The following is an 18132-nucleotide window of genomic DNA, read 5'->3' on the forward strand; positions in this document are numbered from 1 at the left end:
TGATCGTCCATGTTTACTACAGACCATACCCTGTAGTTTCAGCGTGCTTAAAATGAACAGTGAGTTAAGTTACAGATTTCACTCCTCACCTCCCCTGTAATGTTAATCCTGTCCAAACGGGGCCTAAGACTAACTTAAAAAACTGGTGAGTGGATTTGAAAAGCTATCAGCAGTAGACGCATTTTTTAAATAATTTTGAAGTTGGTTGTGTAATTTCAAGCTCCTCCCCACAATGACCTTTTAAATTATTGTTTGACATGTGCTGAGTACACAGTACATGCCTTACCTGCCACTGTCAGACAGCTTCCTGCCAAGAGTCTGACACTCAGGTGTTTCCAGGGTCCGAGGCTGCCTGGAGAATGTGGATGAGCAAAGGGAACAGTACACAAAAGAAAAAAAGATGGATGGATGGATGAGAGGATGGAAGAGAGCATGATGGAGGATACATCATTTAGAGTCCGACTCTGTCAGCGGGCTGTCATTGGCCTTATAAGTTTATGATCTGGAAAACAGGAAATAGGAGGCATGCTGTGATGGATGGTATGATGGTGATATGAATAAGGGGGTGTCACACACTCATGCTTCATCTGTAACAGTGCCTGTGTGTGTGTGTGTGTGTGTGTGTGTGTATACACGTAAGTGTGTGTACCTCTTCTTTGTACTGAGGTGAATTAAAGTCTCTTGAGTAGGAAGCAGCATCCATATTCTCCATTCATGGACAGGAAGATGACAAGGATGATACATGTACCGCCACACACACACACACACACACACACACGCATGAACATACACAGTCACACTTCTAATATGAATTATGAACATCATGAATTTGAAGTCATTGCCGAGCACTAGGCCTTGAAAATGAGAGACTTCTTTAAGGCTGAGAAGAGAAGGCGAGCACACAGAAGCTGCAGATGCAATTCCCAGAACAAAAAGTACACTTGGAAAGACTGCAGGAGGCAAACTCAGCAAGGCAAGATTTCACACCATACCACCACTACAAACTACCAGAAGTTCAGAGGAGCACAAACCGGCCACTAAAAACCATGAAGGAAGACTAGAAAAGCAACAGGACAAAACTACAACAACAACCAGGAATGAAAACTATCGCTACAACGATCGCAAAAAATTGCAAACCAGATAAACACCACCCACAAGCAACCGTTTACACAATGTGAGTGACAAAGTCTGAAACAATGTAGAACTCGTCTGTGCCTGTAGGACATTCTGACTTTTATTTTGACAAGTTCTAAATTGTGCATCATGTTCACTCGCACTGTGTCCAGCTCGTTGACCAATAGGAAGCTAAATTGCAAAAAGTGACGAGAATAGCTTGTCATTTTATCTTGTATTTGTGTAAATAAAGTGGACCCATGCAGTTGCAATGGCAACTGTTATTAGTTTTTAAAAAAAATAACAATTTCAGTCATGAGCAAGTTTAAAGTAATAGTTCAACATTTTGGGAAATATGCTTATTCGCTTCGCTCAAGAGAAGCTTGATACCGCTCTCGTTTCTGTGTGCTAAATATGAAGCTAAAGCCAGGAGACGTTAGCAAAGCCTAGCATAATGACTTGAAATACGAGGAAACACTCACTCCAGATAACACAATCCTCCAACCAACACCTCTAAAGCTCACTAATTAACAAATTAACTGATTAACTTGTTTAATAATCCATACCTTTGGAGAGAGCCAGGCGAGCTGTTTCTCCCATAAAGACTTCAGTCTGTATGCTAAGCTAAGCTAACTGTCTCCTGGATGTAACTTCGTATTTAACAGACAAATATGAGAGCAGTATGGATCTTCTAATCTAACTCTCAGCAAGGAAGTGGTTAAGCTTATTTCCCAAAATGTTTCACTGTTTCTTCAATGGAATTTGAAAATCTGTTGTACTAAATTAAATTAAATTAGTTAAAATTAAATGAAACTTGTTTATGTGACACAAGATAAAGTGACTCACTACACTTCTATCAGAATAGAAAGAGTTGGAATAGCTTAGGCTGCAAATTCACTACCAGCTAGTCACAGAAAGATCAGAACTCAGCAAAAAAACTGTCAGCTGCAGATATGAGGTAGAGCTTGACATCTGCCTGCACCCACTAAGACCCGACTGAACCCAGAGGACTCCAGTCAGGTCTCAGACAATGTGTTGCATTACTGGGAAAAAACAAAACAAAACAAAACAAACAAAAAACTTGGGAATTGGTGACATATTGGGTGGTGATATGCCTTGAAAAATACCTTTCTTATTTTATTAGAATTGAACAAAAAACTTTGTCTTTGGGTCTTTGGGTTAAGGTCATAATGGCATCAGATTTTAAGGCATGAGTCAAGCTCTGAGAAGAAGCAGTCGGGGGTCCACAAAAGGGTACCTGTCATCTTCTGGGGAGGCATGTTGGATAAGAATCCTGGGACTTGCCGGACGTCTCCGGGGCAGGGAATGGGACAAAGATTTTCTATGTGTACACATACAAAATAAATCACCCAAATGATCAAATCAGCAAGCCATTACAAAATCAGAAAGCCTTGCTGTTCCATTATTAGGAATGAAAGTGAAAAGCTGCCTGGGATTCTTTGTTCCTGCCACAGCTGCAGGTATTTTTTCACCACTTGGGGGCGGTGGAACAAGCTGTATGCACAACATTGACATAAATTCACCTACGAAGTTGGTGCTTATTTGCTGTACGCTTCCAGCACACATGGAACAGGATTAGCAATTTGGAGTTGTGTCTCTGGCCACCCAACAAATAAAGGGTCAATATGCCCTTTGTTTTTAGCTCTGTTTTGGAGTCCACCAACTCCTGAGGGAAATATCTGGGTATCTGGGAATCTTCCAAAGTTCCGATCTTTTCTGAAAAAAAAATTTGTGTTTTCTTCTTGAAAGGGCAAGGAAGCAATCAGCATCGTCCTTGCAATGATTACACTGACCAAAAACTCTTTCAACATACATGTGGCATGTGAGTAGGCCAACACATTGTAGTTAAACATACTTGAATACATTTGAACCTAGCCTTCAAGGTATTTTGATTACATTGTGGGTGATGGTTGACCAAGAAAGCAGCTCTGGTACCAGAAATCTCTTTGGATCAAGCATGGCAGCTGGTCTCATGGTTCAGTCTAAATAAACAGAGCTTGGTGATACTGGAAAAGGTTATGCTGGTTTCACTAAGAACTGAGGCAAACAAATGAGATGCATGAGTGATTGAAGTGTCAATTGTACTGAAGACTGTAGGCTGAAGGCAGTAGGCTGCTTGGTGAAGATAAATACAGTAATTAAGGTAAGATGGTAAGGTGTACAAGAAAAGGTGCACCGATTTGGTTGTCAGGATGCCAGTCGCACCTGTGTTATATTCATGTGCTCGGACTCTGATAGCAAAGAAGGTGTCTAGATAATGATAAGCCAATTTGATGAAATCTGGCAAAATGTTTCTAGGGTTAAACACAATACAAAATCGTTGCACCTTCATTTACAACTTGAGGATTGTGGCAAACCATAGAAGCTGTTGGGTGTATCAGCAGATAGAAAGGGTAGAGTGGTGTATAGTGATGGGGTCTGGGTAGAGTGAAGAGGAGGGAAGCTTTATCTTCAGCTAGTGTAGGACCATTCAGAGGGAGAAGAACCGCAAAGACCAGGAAAGGTAAGAGGCTACTGCAGTACTACAGGAGGGGTGGCGGGGACAGAGGCTGGTACCTTTCAGTCTCTGGTGAGGGGGCATGATTGTCTGGAGTCAGACAGTTGGCGCTAGCGCTCCTAACCCTGTCCAGAGAGGGCTGCAGATCACTAGAGGCACCACAGCACAACATGCCATCCAATGGAGGAGGAGACAGGAGGAGAGGACAGAAACAAACACAAAGAGAAAAACAATGGACAAACAGAAAAAAATGCTTTAAAAGAAACTCAGATTAGATTCCCAAAATCATAATGCTAGTCTGAGAACTAAACCATGACTGTCTGGCTGGCGTAAGGATGGGAGCGTCTGTAAGTTGTCATGGTTGTCATGAAGATGGAAAAGTTTTTCGACTGTCATGGCAAATGATGGAATGCTCTCTGCACTATTCTCCCAATGTGGCGCTCCTTTGTTGAACCACTGATGATAACATGTATGTGTGTGTCTTACCTAACCGTCGTCTCAGCTTTGAACATTGCAACGCAGTGTGTGATGGAGCAGCGCGTTGCCATGACCGTGTGCGATCCCACGACAGAGCTTATCTTTCGACATGCAGGCAGCGTGGAGCTAGTCACAAGACGAAAGTTTCAAAAACAGCATGCGCTCGCAAAGGAAAGAAAGCTCAGACCGGAAGCAAATCTGCAAAGCTCCCGCTGACGTAGAAATACTCACATAAAAGGAAGTTCGCAGGCTTGTACGCATCACAAGCTGGTGTGTCTTATTCTACTATCAATATGTACAGTTTGGCAGGTATCCAAACTCTAATATTAGAGATTATCGAGATCTTCTACAATAAAACCATTATGTTGTTCTCCACAGGTTGAGAAAAATTCACACTGGCATCACAGAATGTCTCACGGCCTCAGTATGCTTCAAACAAAGGGCTCGCCCAACTGCCTGACTTCACGTAGGAAGCAGACCTTGACTTTTGAGGTGCACTGGAGAAAGAAACATCCAATCACCAAGCTTATAATTGCTTACACATCATGCATCTGCAACAAAGTGCAGGAGCAAAGTGCTACAACTAAATCTACAGCTTAATGTAATCCACGTTTGGATTCTGGGTCAGTTCTGGATGGATTCAGTTTACAGTATATATCGCTATTTGATCCTAAATACAACAATTTGCTACAGTTCTAATTCAAGAATCTTAGTGGTTTCTTCCCAATAGCAACGGCTGCAGAGGCTCATGGGTATTGTATTTATAGCTGTCTGCCACGCCAACTGAAAAAAAAAGATTTCTCAGAAATGAAGCTGAAATAATTAAAACTGTTGGCCACAATATAAACCTGTTACATTATCCAGGAGAGCCCCGTGTTTGTATGTTCAGCAACACTGTTTGAAGAGAAATTTGAAGCAGGAACACAGAATGGAGAAGCACTTCCAGGTACAAACAGTTGGTTCGCTTGAAGCATACTGAACCCTCAGCTGTGGACTTACCTGTCTGTGTGTTTGTTGAACAAAAGTGGCATCTTAGGTGGCAGTGTGTTATTGCGCCTAGTAGATCTCCTGATGTTAGCATGCATGCAGCAGACAGAAGTAGGATAATGGGAGGAATGGGTGAAATAAGAGAAAAAAAACAACAAGTGTGTTGCACAAAGGACAGAAGGTTTTACAGGTCAAAGAAGTTGCCAACTTATCCAGTGATTTTATGTGCTCTGTAGTATGTTGCTAAGCTTATTTGAAGATGTCTTGTTCAAAGAGGGTTGGCTCACCAGCTGATTTATTCCATTTTCTCATCAAAATATTTACTTGCACTAGAAAAGCAATCTTAGTTTCGTGTTTCAGGACTGTCAGTTATGTCTTTACGGCAGCCATACTGTCATCTGACATGTTTCTAAACAGTGCATTCCTTGCAAAAATCACTGGCTAAGCTTGTAAGTTTCTGCGGGGCAAGCGAGTAGAACTGCAGCGCCGCATGACAGCCGTACAAGCATCAAACGCCGACTCTCATCTCTACTGACACGCTTAAAAGCACCCTTCCACCTCAAGCACGCCCATGTGTGTAAGGAAGTACAAAATGTTGCCATCTTCTTATGTTTCAATCAGAGAGGTGTGGTTGGATAAGGAAGAAGCCTCTGTTGAGACATACAGATGTGTTCTCAAGCGTGTAACTTACCTTTTTGGCTTTGTGCTCAAATAGCAATGTTAGGCTTGTGTGGAGGTGATTACAGTACATGTGATGCACAAATGTTAAATGGCAGTAAAAGTCTTGATATGTCAAAGTGTATCAAGATATGAGCGGATCTTTTCAATTAAGAGGCAAAGACAGACTTGGCACATTCTGTGTTGACTCTAGCCCTTCAAAGCCAGACTGTTGATTGGTTGTAAAATAGCAGAAGGATAAGAATGAAGCAGTGTGAATGCAAGCATGGTCCTGTAGTGTCCTCTTGTGGATCTGAGGCGGCAGTACAACTAAACAACCAGTGGCTTCCTGTCCTCATCTGTTTATACATTTCATTTTTCCCAGTAAAACTCTTTATTTTAACATGACAGTTAACACCTTTGCTTGTTTATTCCCCGCCTGCTACGTTCCTGACTGTCCACATTAGCCAAAAAAATGGGTAACATAGAAGTTCAGTGATCATAGTCTATATTTTTCTAACTGTCAGCAAATCCCATGAATAGAACAAAACCAACTCTGAACTGATCCAGCTAGCAAGTATTGTGTGTGTATCCAAAGGCCTGATAGAGTACATGTCATTCCTCCGTGAGCCAGCTGTTGCACTGAGTGAAAAGTTCCTTCAATACCATGAACACACACACTGTATTTTATTTTTGACTCAGTCCCTCATAAACTGTCCTGCAGGCCCAAATACTCACTGTAGTGTCAAATGTGGATTAATCCACTGCTGAAAATAGTCCCCAACACACTATTTACTCCTGTCTGAGGACCGTTTGTTAAAAACGACAGTGCCAAGCTGGAATTTATTTATTTATTTATTGCCATTTTTAACGCTGAAACTATATATTCCTAAGCAGTTTTTAAAGATTTACATGTTCAGTAGAGAATTGGGCTTGAGGTTGAGAGCCACACACAAGGAAGGGAAGTCAAAAAGTAGTGAGAGATGGACAATGAGGACCTCGCTATTTTCATGGGATTGGCAGACAATAAAAAAAAAAATAGACTATATCCAGCTTTATCTGTGAGGTCGAGTCCACACTTACACACTTAGCTTTTAATTCTTTTTTACATTGGAAAGAACATTATGCGTAATTATTACTTTCTGTATATATTTTAAGTTTAAATTTACTTTTTCACCACTTGCTTACTCTCATAGCAAAGAAGAAGCAATTTCAGTGTGATGTTTTCTCACTCTTTCTAAACAGCACCAGTGATGGATTTAACTTCTATTGAGAGAAAATAGACAATTGCAAAGACAGAGAATCTGATAAAAACACTGTGCACATAAAACTACGACCGATTTAGAACCCAAATGTAAACAGTATGTCGTGATTGGCCAGTTTACCTGGTGTGGAGGCACTCAGCACTTTTGCCTCGCATTGACTGGTGCATCATGATGACCTCACTGTGGTTACCATGGGGATGGATGAAACATGAGGAAATCAACAACAGTCAAAAGAAACCAAGGGAGCAGAGGGAGAAGAGGGTGAACAGGAAAGAGAAGCTGTCGCTGATCGCTATGCACGTGACAAACACACATACTCAGAAATGCCACAGATTTTACAACCAAAGCCGTGTTGACTCCACGCTGGCCTAAAGTCACTTTATACAAGACGACAACAACGACAGCTGCTGCACCACACTTAGTTCAAGGCCCAAAGAAAAGAAAGCCACGAAAAAGGCAAATTCAATGGTAGAAAGGGCAGAAAAACCAAACCTGGAAGCATTTTTAAAAATGACACTGATAAACAGAAGAATTTAACCTGTTTGGTAAAATAAAGCTTGAGCAGATCTCATGGCAGGCACTCACACCTACAGGGAAAACAGACTCTCTCTACAGCTTTTCACAATAAATCTGCTGTCTCATGCCAACTGCTCACACAAATAGGCGGTCAATGTCACACAAAAAAAGAGCAAACAGTTGGGGGTTTTTTTTTGACAAACACTGATCACACAATTAAATACATTACAAGCGGTGCTTACACACAAACACACACCTGTCATCCAGGTACTCCTCCTCCTGGTGGCGACCCCTGGCAGCGTCGTAGTAGCGAGTCGGAGAACGAGAACGACGAGTGTGAGGAAGCTCATCATCCAGACTCCTGACAGGAAGGAAGGAAGGAAGGAAGGAAGGAAGGAAGATTTACGTCAGGTTCGTGGTCAGGTGGTATTGCAGCAGACTCTTGGCGGGGCTCATTTGGCTCGGCCAGTAAAAGCAGAGCTGGCAGCACTGTGTGTTCTGCATCAGACAGACATTTCATTAGTAGATGGACTCTGTTTGCTGGCTTCCAACAAACTCTCCTTCCGCCTCTCCTGCTCTGCCGTGTTGCTTTTACCTCTCACAAGTGACCAATGTCTTTGACATGACCAGGCTGACCAGGCTGACATTGGCCCTTTATTAGTATCTGTCATCATACATCAGGCCATGCCTCCCGCCTCTGTAGACTTAGACTTGATGATTTTAAATTGCATATGCCCTTCCATATTCATACAGCCCATAGTGGGCTATAATGGAGGATGCTACAGTCAGGTCCATCAATATTGGGACATTGACACAATCTTTTCTGCTCTAAACACCACCACAAAGACTTGAAATGAAACAAAAAAGATGTGCTTTAACCACAGACTTTCAACTTTAATTTGAGGGTGTTTACTCCAAATTAGGTGAACGGTGTGGATAAATGTTTCATATGCAAAATAGATTTGGGTGTATCACTTTGAGTCCCTGCCATGTAAAGAAAAGTGCAAAAAGTGTTAAAAATCAGCACGTTGCCCCTAAAAAATAAAATCTTGTCTCATGTGTGAACCCTCACCGCTGGGCGGGAATGTTGGGCGGGCGTGAGCGGATTCGTCCCTGCTCCTCGCGGTGCGGGGACACCGAACGGGAACGTATGTGATGGGTGGGCGTCCTCTGCTGGTCTGGCACCTCCAGGGTGGACGTGGGCTCCCGCTGCCTCTCCCTGCCACGCCCATCCGCTGCTGGGTGGCAATGGCCATGCGCGAGCACACACACATAAACACACGCTCATGAGTATATGTGGATGAGGGCTCAGGAATAAACATGTCAAATGGAAAAAGTGCCAAAGAACTTTTTAGTAATTGTCGGTGTAGGTCTCTACAGCTCTGATCTACAGCAATGTGAAATCTACAACAACCTCAATTACACAGAAGATTTAGCAAAACGGCATAATATGAATGATCTTTATCCAGATGCTCATATTTATTTTAGCAAAGATACTATTTCCGGTAACAATAATCATACATTGTATTTATACTCAGTGATTATCTCTTTATGGAGCAGTATTCTTTGAAATGGTGGAGTCCAGCAGTCCTGTGATGGGTTTGGACTCCCCATCACGGGACATAGATATGATGCTAATAGCTTAATCACAGAAGATATAAACTTAGCATGTCAAAGTATTGACACGGTGTTTACTGCATGGAGCCTGATAGCAGTGAACACACTGTACGGCAACTACAACAGGAGAATGTGTCTCAAGGATACAGACTATTTAAAGATGAGCCTAATAATAGGACTGCAGCTGACTATTTTTCATTGCTGTGCCCTGTATTTTCTTATGTAGTAAAAAAAAGAAAACTTTTCTCTTTCTTTGGCGGTGTAGCGGAACTATCTGTGAAGATAAAAATATAAATAGAGAGACTGATCAGCCTTGAAGGGATTCGTGCGACTGTGTCAAGCTTTGTTGTGGTCCCAAGGTCGCTGGGTTCATTTCCAACAGAACAGCACCACAAAGCTCACAGTGGGCCATTAGTTTTGTTTTGGGAAGTGCTACCAAGGTCTCTCATTTATTCCTACCATGCATGGAAATTAAAACAAAAAGTCGTTCAAAGTAATGTGGTGGATTTTTCCATCCCTTCTGTCCCTTGTTTTAGCTTTGGGGACTCATTAACAAGAAACACGGACATACTGTATTAGGCTTTGACTGATAGAAATTGAAATACAGGATGTTTGCGTTTCGACTTTGATATGTAATTTAGGTCTATATACAAGTATTTACACCAGATTTTACATGTCAGGGTGAAACCCAAGAAATCAACAAACAATAATAAGAAAATTAGTATAATCGATTATCTTAAGGGCTTATCATGAGAAGAAATATGTAATTAGTCAATCCAATTCTTAACAGCCCATATCAACAAATTCATATACCAGTTCAACCCTAACACGCAGACAAACACTCAGACACACACATTTATAGTGTACAGATGCACACTGACAGACACACAAACAAAAAGCCGAGCGTTTCAACATACATGGTAGTAATTTATCTTTTAGTTTGTTAATGGTCTTCATACTGAAATTTAGATGACACAAATTTCAGAGCTCATCTGAGGCAGAACACTGCCTGAGCTGACTGGACATGACAGTATTCTCCATACACATGATTCACCTGTGGTGGCCCATCATACTGTCATACAGCATGTATTGCTATCTATGTTTTTATATTTATTTATTTATTATTATTTCAAGTAATTTGCTGGGAATGTTTTTTTTAAATAACTGTCAGATTTACAGGTTATGTAAAAAGAGGAAAGACTTAATGTCATATGACGACTGTAAGGTCAGTTTAATAGTTTCAAGAGTCATTTTGAACACAATAGCACAACTTTCCAAATTTAAATGGAGCCTTTCTTTAGTTCCTGTCAGCTGGCGTGACCTTTGTTTACCAGTGAAAGCGCTGTTTGTCACCAATGGAATAAATTTCCGCAAAGATTGTGGAATATATATAAAACGTAGTCCATGGAAAAATTAAAAGTGACCCTAAACTTTGTTCTTGAATAGTACAGACACCTGCTCCAGCCAAGAAACCCCCCAAACAACACCATAAATAAAAATACAGTTTGTGGGAGACACTGAATGTAATGCTAGGAAACAATCCCCACCCACCTTTAGACACTACTGCTGTACCCTCATCAAATTCAGCCTCTGTTACACGCTGAGAACCTAAACAGTCAGACACACACACACACACACACACAGATGTGTATATACACCACACACATATATACGCATGCACGTATCCAGGCACAAATGCAGTATTAGGGCAGGGTAGTGAAAACAGACAGTTACATTGATATAGTTTGTTCATCAATAGACCATAACACAATCCTTGCTCCCGTACACAGTGATGCATGCACGCACGCTCACACACAGATATAAGAGCACATGAAAGAGCTTATACAGAAATATATACAATTAAGGCCAGTGACAGACTGAGACTTACGCTGCAGCTTCTTGCCAGGGGTGTCTGTGTGTGTGTGTCGTCGGGGCAGGTAGGGGGAGGGTCGGGGCAGCGGTATGGATGAGACATCGTGGGTTTGGAGGGGATACCAGTGAGGCTTGTCGTCCAGTAAGGCCGTCTCCAGCTCTATCAGGATCTGCTCAAGTCATAATCCACACAGTAATGAAATGTTTTGCTGCTGCTCATGAGCGCTGATCGAGTCAACACAGAAGCTGGAAGCTGTTGATGAAAATATATCAGGAAAGCTTTTACGTGTGCTGCTCTAAACATCTGCCGTCTGGTGTTGCCGGCACAGAAGAAGCGATGCATGTTTTGCGTCAAAAAAGAAATGTTAAGTACAATATCCCTCTGGTTTTGACTCTGTTTTGGTCTCCAACAACTCCTGGGGGAACTATCTGGATCTTTGTCTGTCTGTCTTTTTGGCAGGACCACAGAAAAGTAGGGGCCAGGCCTATAAACGTGAAAATCTCTCCCTGACTGATTGTTTGACTGACTGATTAAGTTTCCCCATTGGCCGTTGCTTTTCCAAAACAAATAGGCATGAACGTTAGTTGGTACTGTAACTCCAGATTCTATGAGTGTAGGCTTCACCCTGTCAGATTATTACTAGTGGCATAAGGGCGAAGCATGATGTGGTTCATGCCCCTCTGGGTCTGCACACACAACATACACCCACTTCAGGAGAAATCAATAACTGCTCCATACCTCACAGCCCAGTGGCACATCACAGTACATCATATGCACACAGATGGCACAGAGAGACCACCTGATATTCACCATGAGGGAATGAAACTGAAAAACAACATAAAACCTACTGCTGTGAGGAGCACAGACAGTAATTATGCACTGTAGTCAGCACAGTCCAGCATAAAGCAGAGCAGGAGAGAAAACACCTCTCCATGCACCAAGAGGCATGAGGGAGAGTGCACAGTTAAAGCTCCCCAAATAACAATCACTCTGACAAAACACTCAACTACAAAGTGAGTCACAGAAAAACCAGAGACGTCCGCAAGTTGAAATGAATCAAAGTGCAGGGGACATAATAAATCCAAAAGTTCTCCTTCAAATCAAACATCTTAATAACTGTAAAGTATTTCTGTTGCAAATGCATTTACAACATTTTTTGACTGAAATGTAACCTAACCACGTCATGTGACCTGGCACTTCAGTACACTTTAACAACTGCTGGCACCACTACAGAGAATTGCAGATGAACATTTAGTATCCACCAATTCCCATTATAGACACGACCGCTGACTATCTTTGTAACAGCTTGGCCACAATATAGCACACGCTGGTGCAACCTCCTCTGCTGCAGATGAAAATTAGCTTTAAGCTAATTCCGGAACAATTCATCAAACGGTGACCACCATGATCCAGACTCACGATCGACACTGAGCTGCTGTATTTAGAGTGGAAAGGACTTTGTTGTTTGTTCGTGTGTGTGTGTGTGTGTGTGTGTGAGGTACCTCTCCCATAAAGGTGCTGTCCTCCTCTGGTGACCTGGGTTGGTCCCATATAGTCAGCTCAAGCATGTGGTTGCGGAAATCCCTGCGATGGACGTGAGTGTAGACGAACGTCTGGTTCCACTTGGGCTCGCAGGTCTTCTTCACTGTTTTTGTCCTCCGTTTGCTCTTGTCACTGTGTTACACAATACAGATAGCATCAGATTAGTTTGGGTTAGGGAGGGCTATCAGTCCATTGGAGCCAGCTGTGGTTGCTGCTTGCTTGTCCCAAATTGGCTTCTTCCAATTTGTCTTATGGCTCCAATCAACTGGAAACTATGGCAGCGAGCATGAAATCCAGGCTTCAGAAAGCTGTCGGTGATGTTGGTGTTGGTGACTCATCTGACCTCATGCCTCATCCCAATCAGACCACCAAGACTGCATTTTAATTATTTTGATCTACCTGTGAGGGGGTGGTTGGCATACCTGCGGTCAGGGAGGAAGTACATTTTGACGTACGGACTCCTGGGCCGTCCGTCATGCCGAACAGGAAGCTCTACAGCCTGCAGCACGTTCACTATTAGCTGATGGCCCACTTTGTCATACCACAGCTTCACCTGGGTGGGAAACACACACAAATAAACCTGATGCTGCACCTTCATGCTAACACATCGACAGCCCAACACACTCAAAGTGCACACACTCACCGAGAGTTGCCCCGGCATTAACTGTGGAGCATCTTGCAGCATCCCGGGACTGGAGGGAGACAGGACATTTAAGGACGGTCTCTCCATCTTCTGGGACTCAAAAGAACTGGAACCTGCTTTGAAGACAAAAGAAAAAAATGAGATTAAAATTATTTGAAACCCTGAGAAGAGGATGTCAGCTCTGTTTCAGAAGGGACAAAAAAAGTCAAGTCTAGACAAAAGTCAGAGGAAAAATGAGAGAAAACACAATGGAGATTGTAAATAGTGAAAGCATAACCTGGTCCTCCTCCAAAACGAAGAGTTTGTTCTACATAAGATCTACTTGTATATCCATCATTAAGAGTTCCTGTCCTGAAAACATCATAAAAAAACAAGTTACCTTCTTCCAGTCTGATAGGCTTTTACTTAAGTACTGGGGTCTTATATACCTTACAAAATGATCTTGTGATCAAGTATCATCGTAACTACTGACTGATGCAGACCCCCATTTCCTCAGTCTTGACATACCTCATAGGATATCAGATATAATGAATTTCTTGTAAAGTTGTCAGTTAGCGACTGGTTCATCCACAATCCAATGTCTTATCAAACAAAAATAGGGCAAAGTACAATTTCCCATAATTTTTAAGCCAGCTTTGAAAACAGTAACCACGATCAATGGCTCCTCTTGCATTCAGAGACTCTGTCAACTGCCAGTTTAGAGAGGATACACTGTATGCTAATTGGCTAGATGAGAAGTTTGACAACACTCATGTGTGTGTTGAGCTCACAGCTGGAGCTGGGAGGTGGTGAGCCTAGCTTAGCATACACACTGGATGCAGGGGCAAACAGCTAGCCTTGCTCCAGAGTTAAAATGCACCAGCACATCTACAGTCCACTGATTGTGGATTGTGGAGAGTGTCTCTGGCTGTGGAGTGGGTTGCCAGATATGAGCACAGGATTTAGCATCCATTCTGTTCGGGCATGATGGTAAAAAAAAAAAAAAAGAAGAAAAAACTGGCAACCTCACTGTGACAACAAGATTTCAGGAAGCCACTGCACTTGGCTGTTGTTATGTAATTCCACCTAAAATCACCCCAAGTGTTTTTATAATTCTGTTGGTGTGCAGATTGCATGAATGGGATACAGTGTGATAATTAATGCTTTAGAGGGGTTAATGGAGGTATTTTTGAACTTTGGACAGAGCCGGGCCAGCTGTTTCCCCTTGTTTGCAGTTGTGATGCTCAGCAAATCGCCTCCCAGCTCCAGCTCCATGGATGACACACAGACATATTTTCTTTCTCAAAACTAAAGCAAATGTAGAGTATTTTAATACATCAGATACACCAGAATATTCCGCATACTGTACACAAATATAAAGGAAACATTCCCACAATGCTCCCTGCCACCCCCCCCCAAAAAATAGATAATGTATGATCAGCCAGACAGAGATACAGACAGACATACAAATACAGAGATGCTCCAACATCTCAAAGGAGATACCTACTAGATTCTAATGGAGGGTGGGACGTGTCGGGGATTCTTGGGATATCACTGGAAAAGAAGCAGCAAAGGCCATGTCAGTCACTCTCATACTGGCATCTAACTGCATTAAACAGAGCTAGTAGTGTTCTTGATGCACAGGCATACATGCATATAAATGTAGTAGTAGTTTACTGGAAGGAAATAGCACTGTAATTAAAGGTTATCTGGATACTAATATATCATGTGGTTAAAAAACATGGAGAAGCAAAGGGAAGATGTGAGGAGAGCCAAGTTCTTCTCATGAGTGCAGTGTTTCCCAGACTCATGCAGTCATTTTGGTCTGGCCAATGATCGTCTGAAATCATAACGGATGGGAACCAGGAGCTCAATTCTGTCCACACCATCAGCTTTTCTTATCCATCACCACCACTACAATTAAGGGTCCCATGGGAATCACCAGAATCCACTGCACCAGCTGCATGTAATAGAAAAAAGCATGGTAATCTGTCTAACACTTATCAGTGTAATTTGTCATTTTAAATTCAAAATTTAAAGAGGAAAAGTTCAGTATTGAAATTGGCAGCCAAAGCGCTGATATTTGGAGGGGTGTTAGTGTTTGTTTAACACACAAGGAGGCAGTTTTATATATTCTTCGGTCACCCACTGGGCAACAGTGTTATTTTATCTAAAGCAATGTTCAACATTTGGTGATATTTATTCACGTTCTTTCTAAGAGCTAGATTAGCAGATGGATACCGCTCACATGTCTGTGTGTTAAGCACAGACTACAGCTAGCTTAGCATAAAGACTGGAATCGCCTCTCAGCTCCAGTGCTGCACTTAACATAGCAAAAACATGAAAACACTGATATCCATCATCCCGAGTCACTCAGAAAGAAAGTGTTTATTTTTTAACTTTTGATTTTAAATACAAATATTACACTGATAAGTTTTTCATGGACCCTAGGTTGCCTTGGAACCCATTCCAAAATCAAAAATTGAAAAAATGTAAATGAAATAAAACATATATTGCTTGCTTTATGAAACCCAATGTCCCAACTTTCAAACCAAGGGATTACGAGTAAAAAGAAATAAGCATTTCTTATTTGACACTGTAAGTGCTGGATTTCACTTTGGGATCCTCAGACTTAACTGGGAACGAAAGAGAGGAATTCCAGACAAACAGTTCCAAACAGTTTAAAAAGCTTGCAGAAGCAATGCTACATTGATGGACATTTCCCACTGGCCATTGTGCATCCCTTCAAGTGAACTTTCAGTTTGATTTAACTGGAGATGACAAATTGCAACTGTTTTCACAAATGCTAATACTTGCATAAATTGGTAGATAGGTACTAGATAGGGCTCAGTTCAGTTCATTTAGGGATGCAAAATGGTACCATCAAAACCAAAATTTCCATAAGCGTGAGAGGATTAAGGGGTCCTAATAAATAGGGCAGATTACTTACTGATATTTTCTATACACCCTTCGCGAGTGTTTGGAGAGAAATTAATACGTTCAACTTTTTTCCCCATCAAAGAACAGATTAGGTTCAATCTTAAGAAAAACTGCAAGTTCTTGAAGAAACAGTGAGTAGCTTACTGTGAAATATGTCTAATACAAAACCCGTTAGGATGGCCTCATCTTACGCACAATAATTTTTCAAAAATACTAAACACATGGTAGATTGTGTTCTATGTCAGGTTGCTCGGACACCCTAACACCATTTATCTGAGAGGATTTTCCTGGAAAGTTATCATGCAAAGCTAGAGTCTAAGATTCAGAAGAAGTCTGTGCAGGATCAGACAAACATAGTGCAGTTTGACAGGGTATGTAATCAAAAATTTGTAGATTATTCAGTGTACTCTCAGTAAATGTCCACATTAAATGTTCTGACTGCTGTTACGAATTAATGAAGACAAGGTCCAACTGGTAAACTTCTGATTAATTAGTTCCAATTGATTGCTTGCACAATAAAAGCAGAACAGTAAAGCGTTTCATTCAACATATATGGAAGAAATGAATAATGAATGAATATTTAGTTGAGTTTCAATGGAGCAAAGAAATTTCTATTTTTCAGATGAAGAGTACCAAACATAGAGAGTTCTTTCAGAACAGGATACATAATATTTGCTTGCTAATAAGAGCGAGATAAGTTCAATGTACTGTAGCTATGGATTCATTCAAATAACCTTAATATTTCCAAATGTTTCTCACACAAACAGATTAAATTAAACTAAATGCATTAAGAAAAATTATTATATGCAACAAGAAATATACAACAGTCATTGTGATTTCAAGACATTTCAACAAATGCTTGTCAGAGAGATCATTTGAGACCAAATTAGATGATTTAGTGATGATGTTGATCTGCATATAGAGATTTCCCATCTACAAGGAATAATGAAATATTCCCTTAACTCAGCCCACTCCACCACTCACTTCAATTTGAAATGCTGACTTTTTCAAATTTAAAGCCTTTAAAGACTATATGCACATTATTTCTCAGTAGCACCAGTAGTACCCTTTTAGAGAACATGTCAACCATCGCTGGACTTAGATAAACACATTTTAGGACTGTCAAACTGCAGGCCAACCTACTACACTCACATGATCATGATGGCTTGGCTGTGTTTTTACAAGATGTCAACCAAAAATATTTGATGCAGCCACCTCTTCTCTTTTGCGGCGTTTAAAGATGATTTTATTTGGTCAGTAACAATTCACCTTATATCATCGTAGAAATAAAGCCAAGCACTTTGTTAAAGCGGACAGAATGGACATCTCCCGTTCCAGAACTTGGCAGCCCCTGCGGCAGGTAGTGGCTGGCTATTTTTAATATTTTGAATGCAGTCGCACAGTCACGGTCAGAATACAAATAAATGTTCCTGTCTTATCTGAGGTCAGCCAACTCTGAGTCAGAGCCTCAGTCAACACTCGGCAGGGCCTGGTTGAATAAGGGTTAAATTCAATGCAACATTCACACTAGTGACTGACTCATAACTGAAGCGCTGCATTTTCCAGAAATATCAAAATATGACAGTGACAGGTGTACAGAGTGTGTTTCATTCCTGACTTACCCAATAGGCCTGGATACCACCAGCTCCACCTGAGGCTCAGCTTGAGACTCCAGGATGATGTTGTAAACTTCCTTCATGGTAGCGCCCGGTAACAGCTTCCCGTTCCACTGCAAAACCTCATCCCCTGAAATCAGACGTGTATATGTGTCCCTGATTGTGTTTTTACATTTTATATTCATCAAGTTTATACCAAGGGCTGGGTATGAGTCAGGGTATTAGCAGGCTTTAAAAAGACAGATTTAAGGACAATTCATCTTTTTACTATATTTTTCATTTTCTCAATAAATGCCATGAAAAGACCAAAACTAGCAATGTCTTAGTCCATTTCTCAATACTTTTCAGCTTCTCTACTCAGCTCAAAGCCCATTCACACCAATTAAAGA

The 18132-nt window shown here is 41.4% G+C and overlaps 1 protein-coding gene across 1 annotated transcript in view; it reads right to left on the minus strand.

Annotated features, from left to right (window-relative positions):
• LOC121613649 (regulating synaptic membrane exocytosis protein 1-like) overlaps positions 1–18132 on the minus strand; it is an 84394-nt gene that overhangs the window by 12463 nt on the left and 53799 nt on the right. The window contains exons 10-25 of the mRNA XM_041947181.1: positions 17750–17873; positions 16138–16155; positions 14695–14741; positions 13209–13324; positions 12988–13118; positions 12526–12697; positions 11039–11192; positions 10702–10758; positions 8606–8771; positions 7790–7894; positions 7138–7197; positions 5108–5176; positions 3691–3780; positions 2372–2455; positions 650–706; positions 287–352 (exon numbers count right to left, since the gene is read on the minus strand). Coding sequence (XP_041803115.1) covers positions 287–352; positions 650–706; positions 2372–2455; positions 3691–3780; positions 5108–5176; positions 7138–7197; positions 7790–7894; positions 8606–8771; positions 10702–10758; positions 11039–11192; positions 12526–12697; positions 12988–13118; positions 13209–13324; positions 14695–14741; positions 16138–16155; positions 17750–17873 — 1516 coding nt within the window. The remainder of the gene's footprint in view (positions 1–286; positions 353–649; positions 707–2371; positions 2456–3690; positions 3781–5107; positions 5177–7137; positions 7198–7789; positions 7895–8605; positions 8772–10701; positions 10759–11038; positions 11193–12525; positions 12698–12987; positions 13119–13208; positions 13325–14694; positions 14742–16137; positions 16156–17749; positions 17874–18132) is intronic.

Source organism: Chelmon rostratus, chromosome 11, assembly GCF_017976325.1.
Source record: "Chelmon rostratus isolate fCheRos1 chromosome 11, fCheRos1.pri, whole genome shotgun sequence".
Classification (NCBI taxonomy): Eukaryota; Metazoa; Chordata; class Actinopteri; order Chaetodontiformes; family Chaetodontidae; genus Chelmon; species Chelmon rostratus.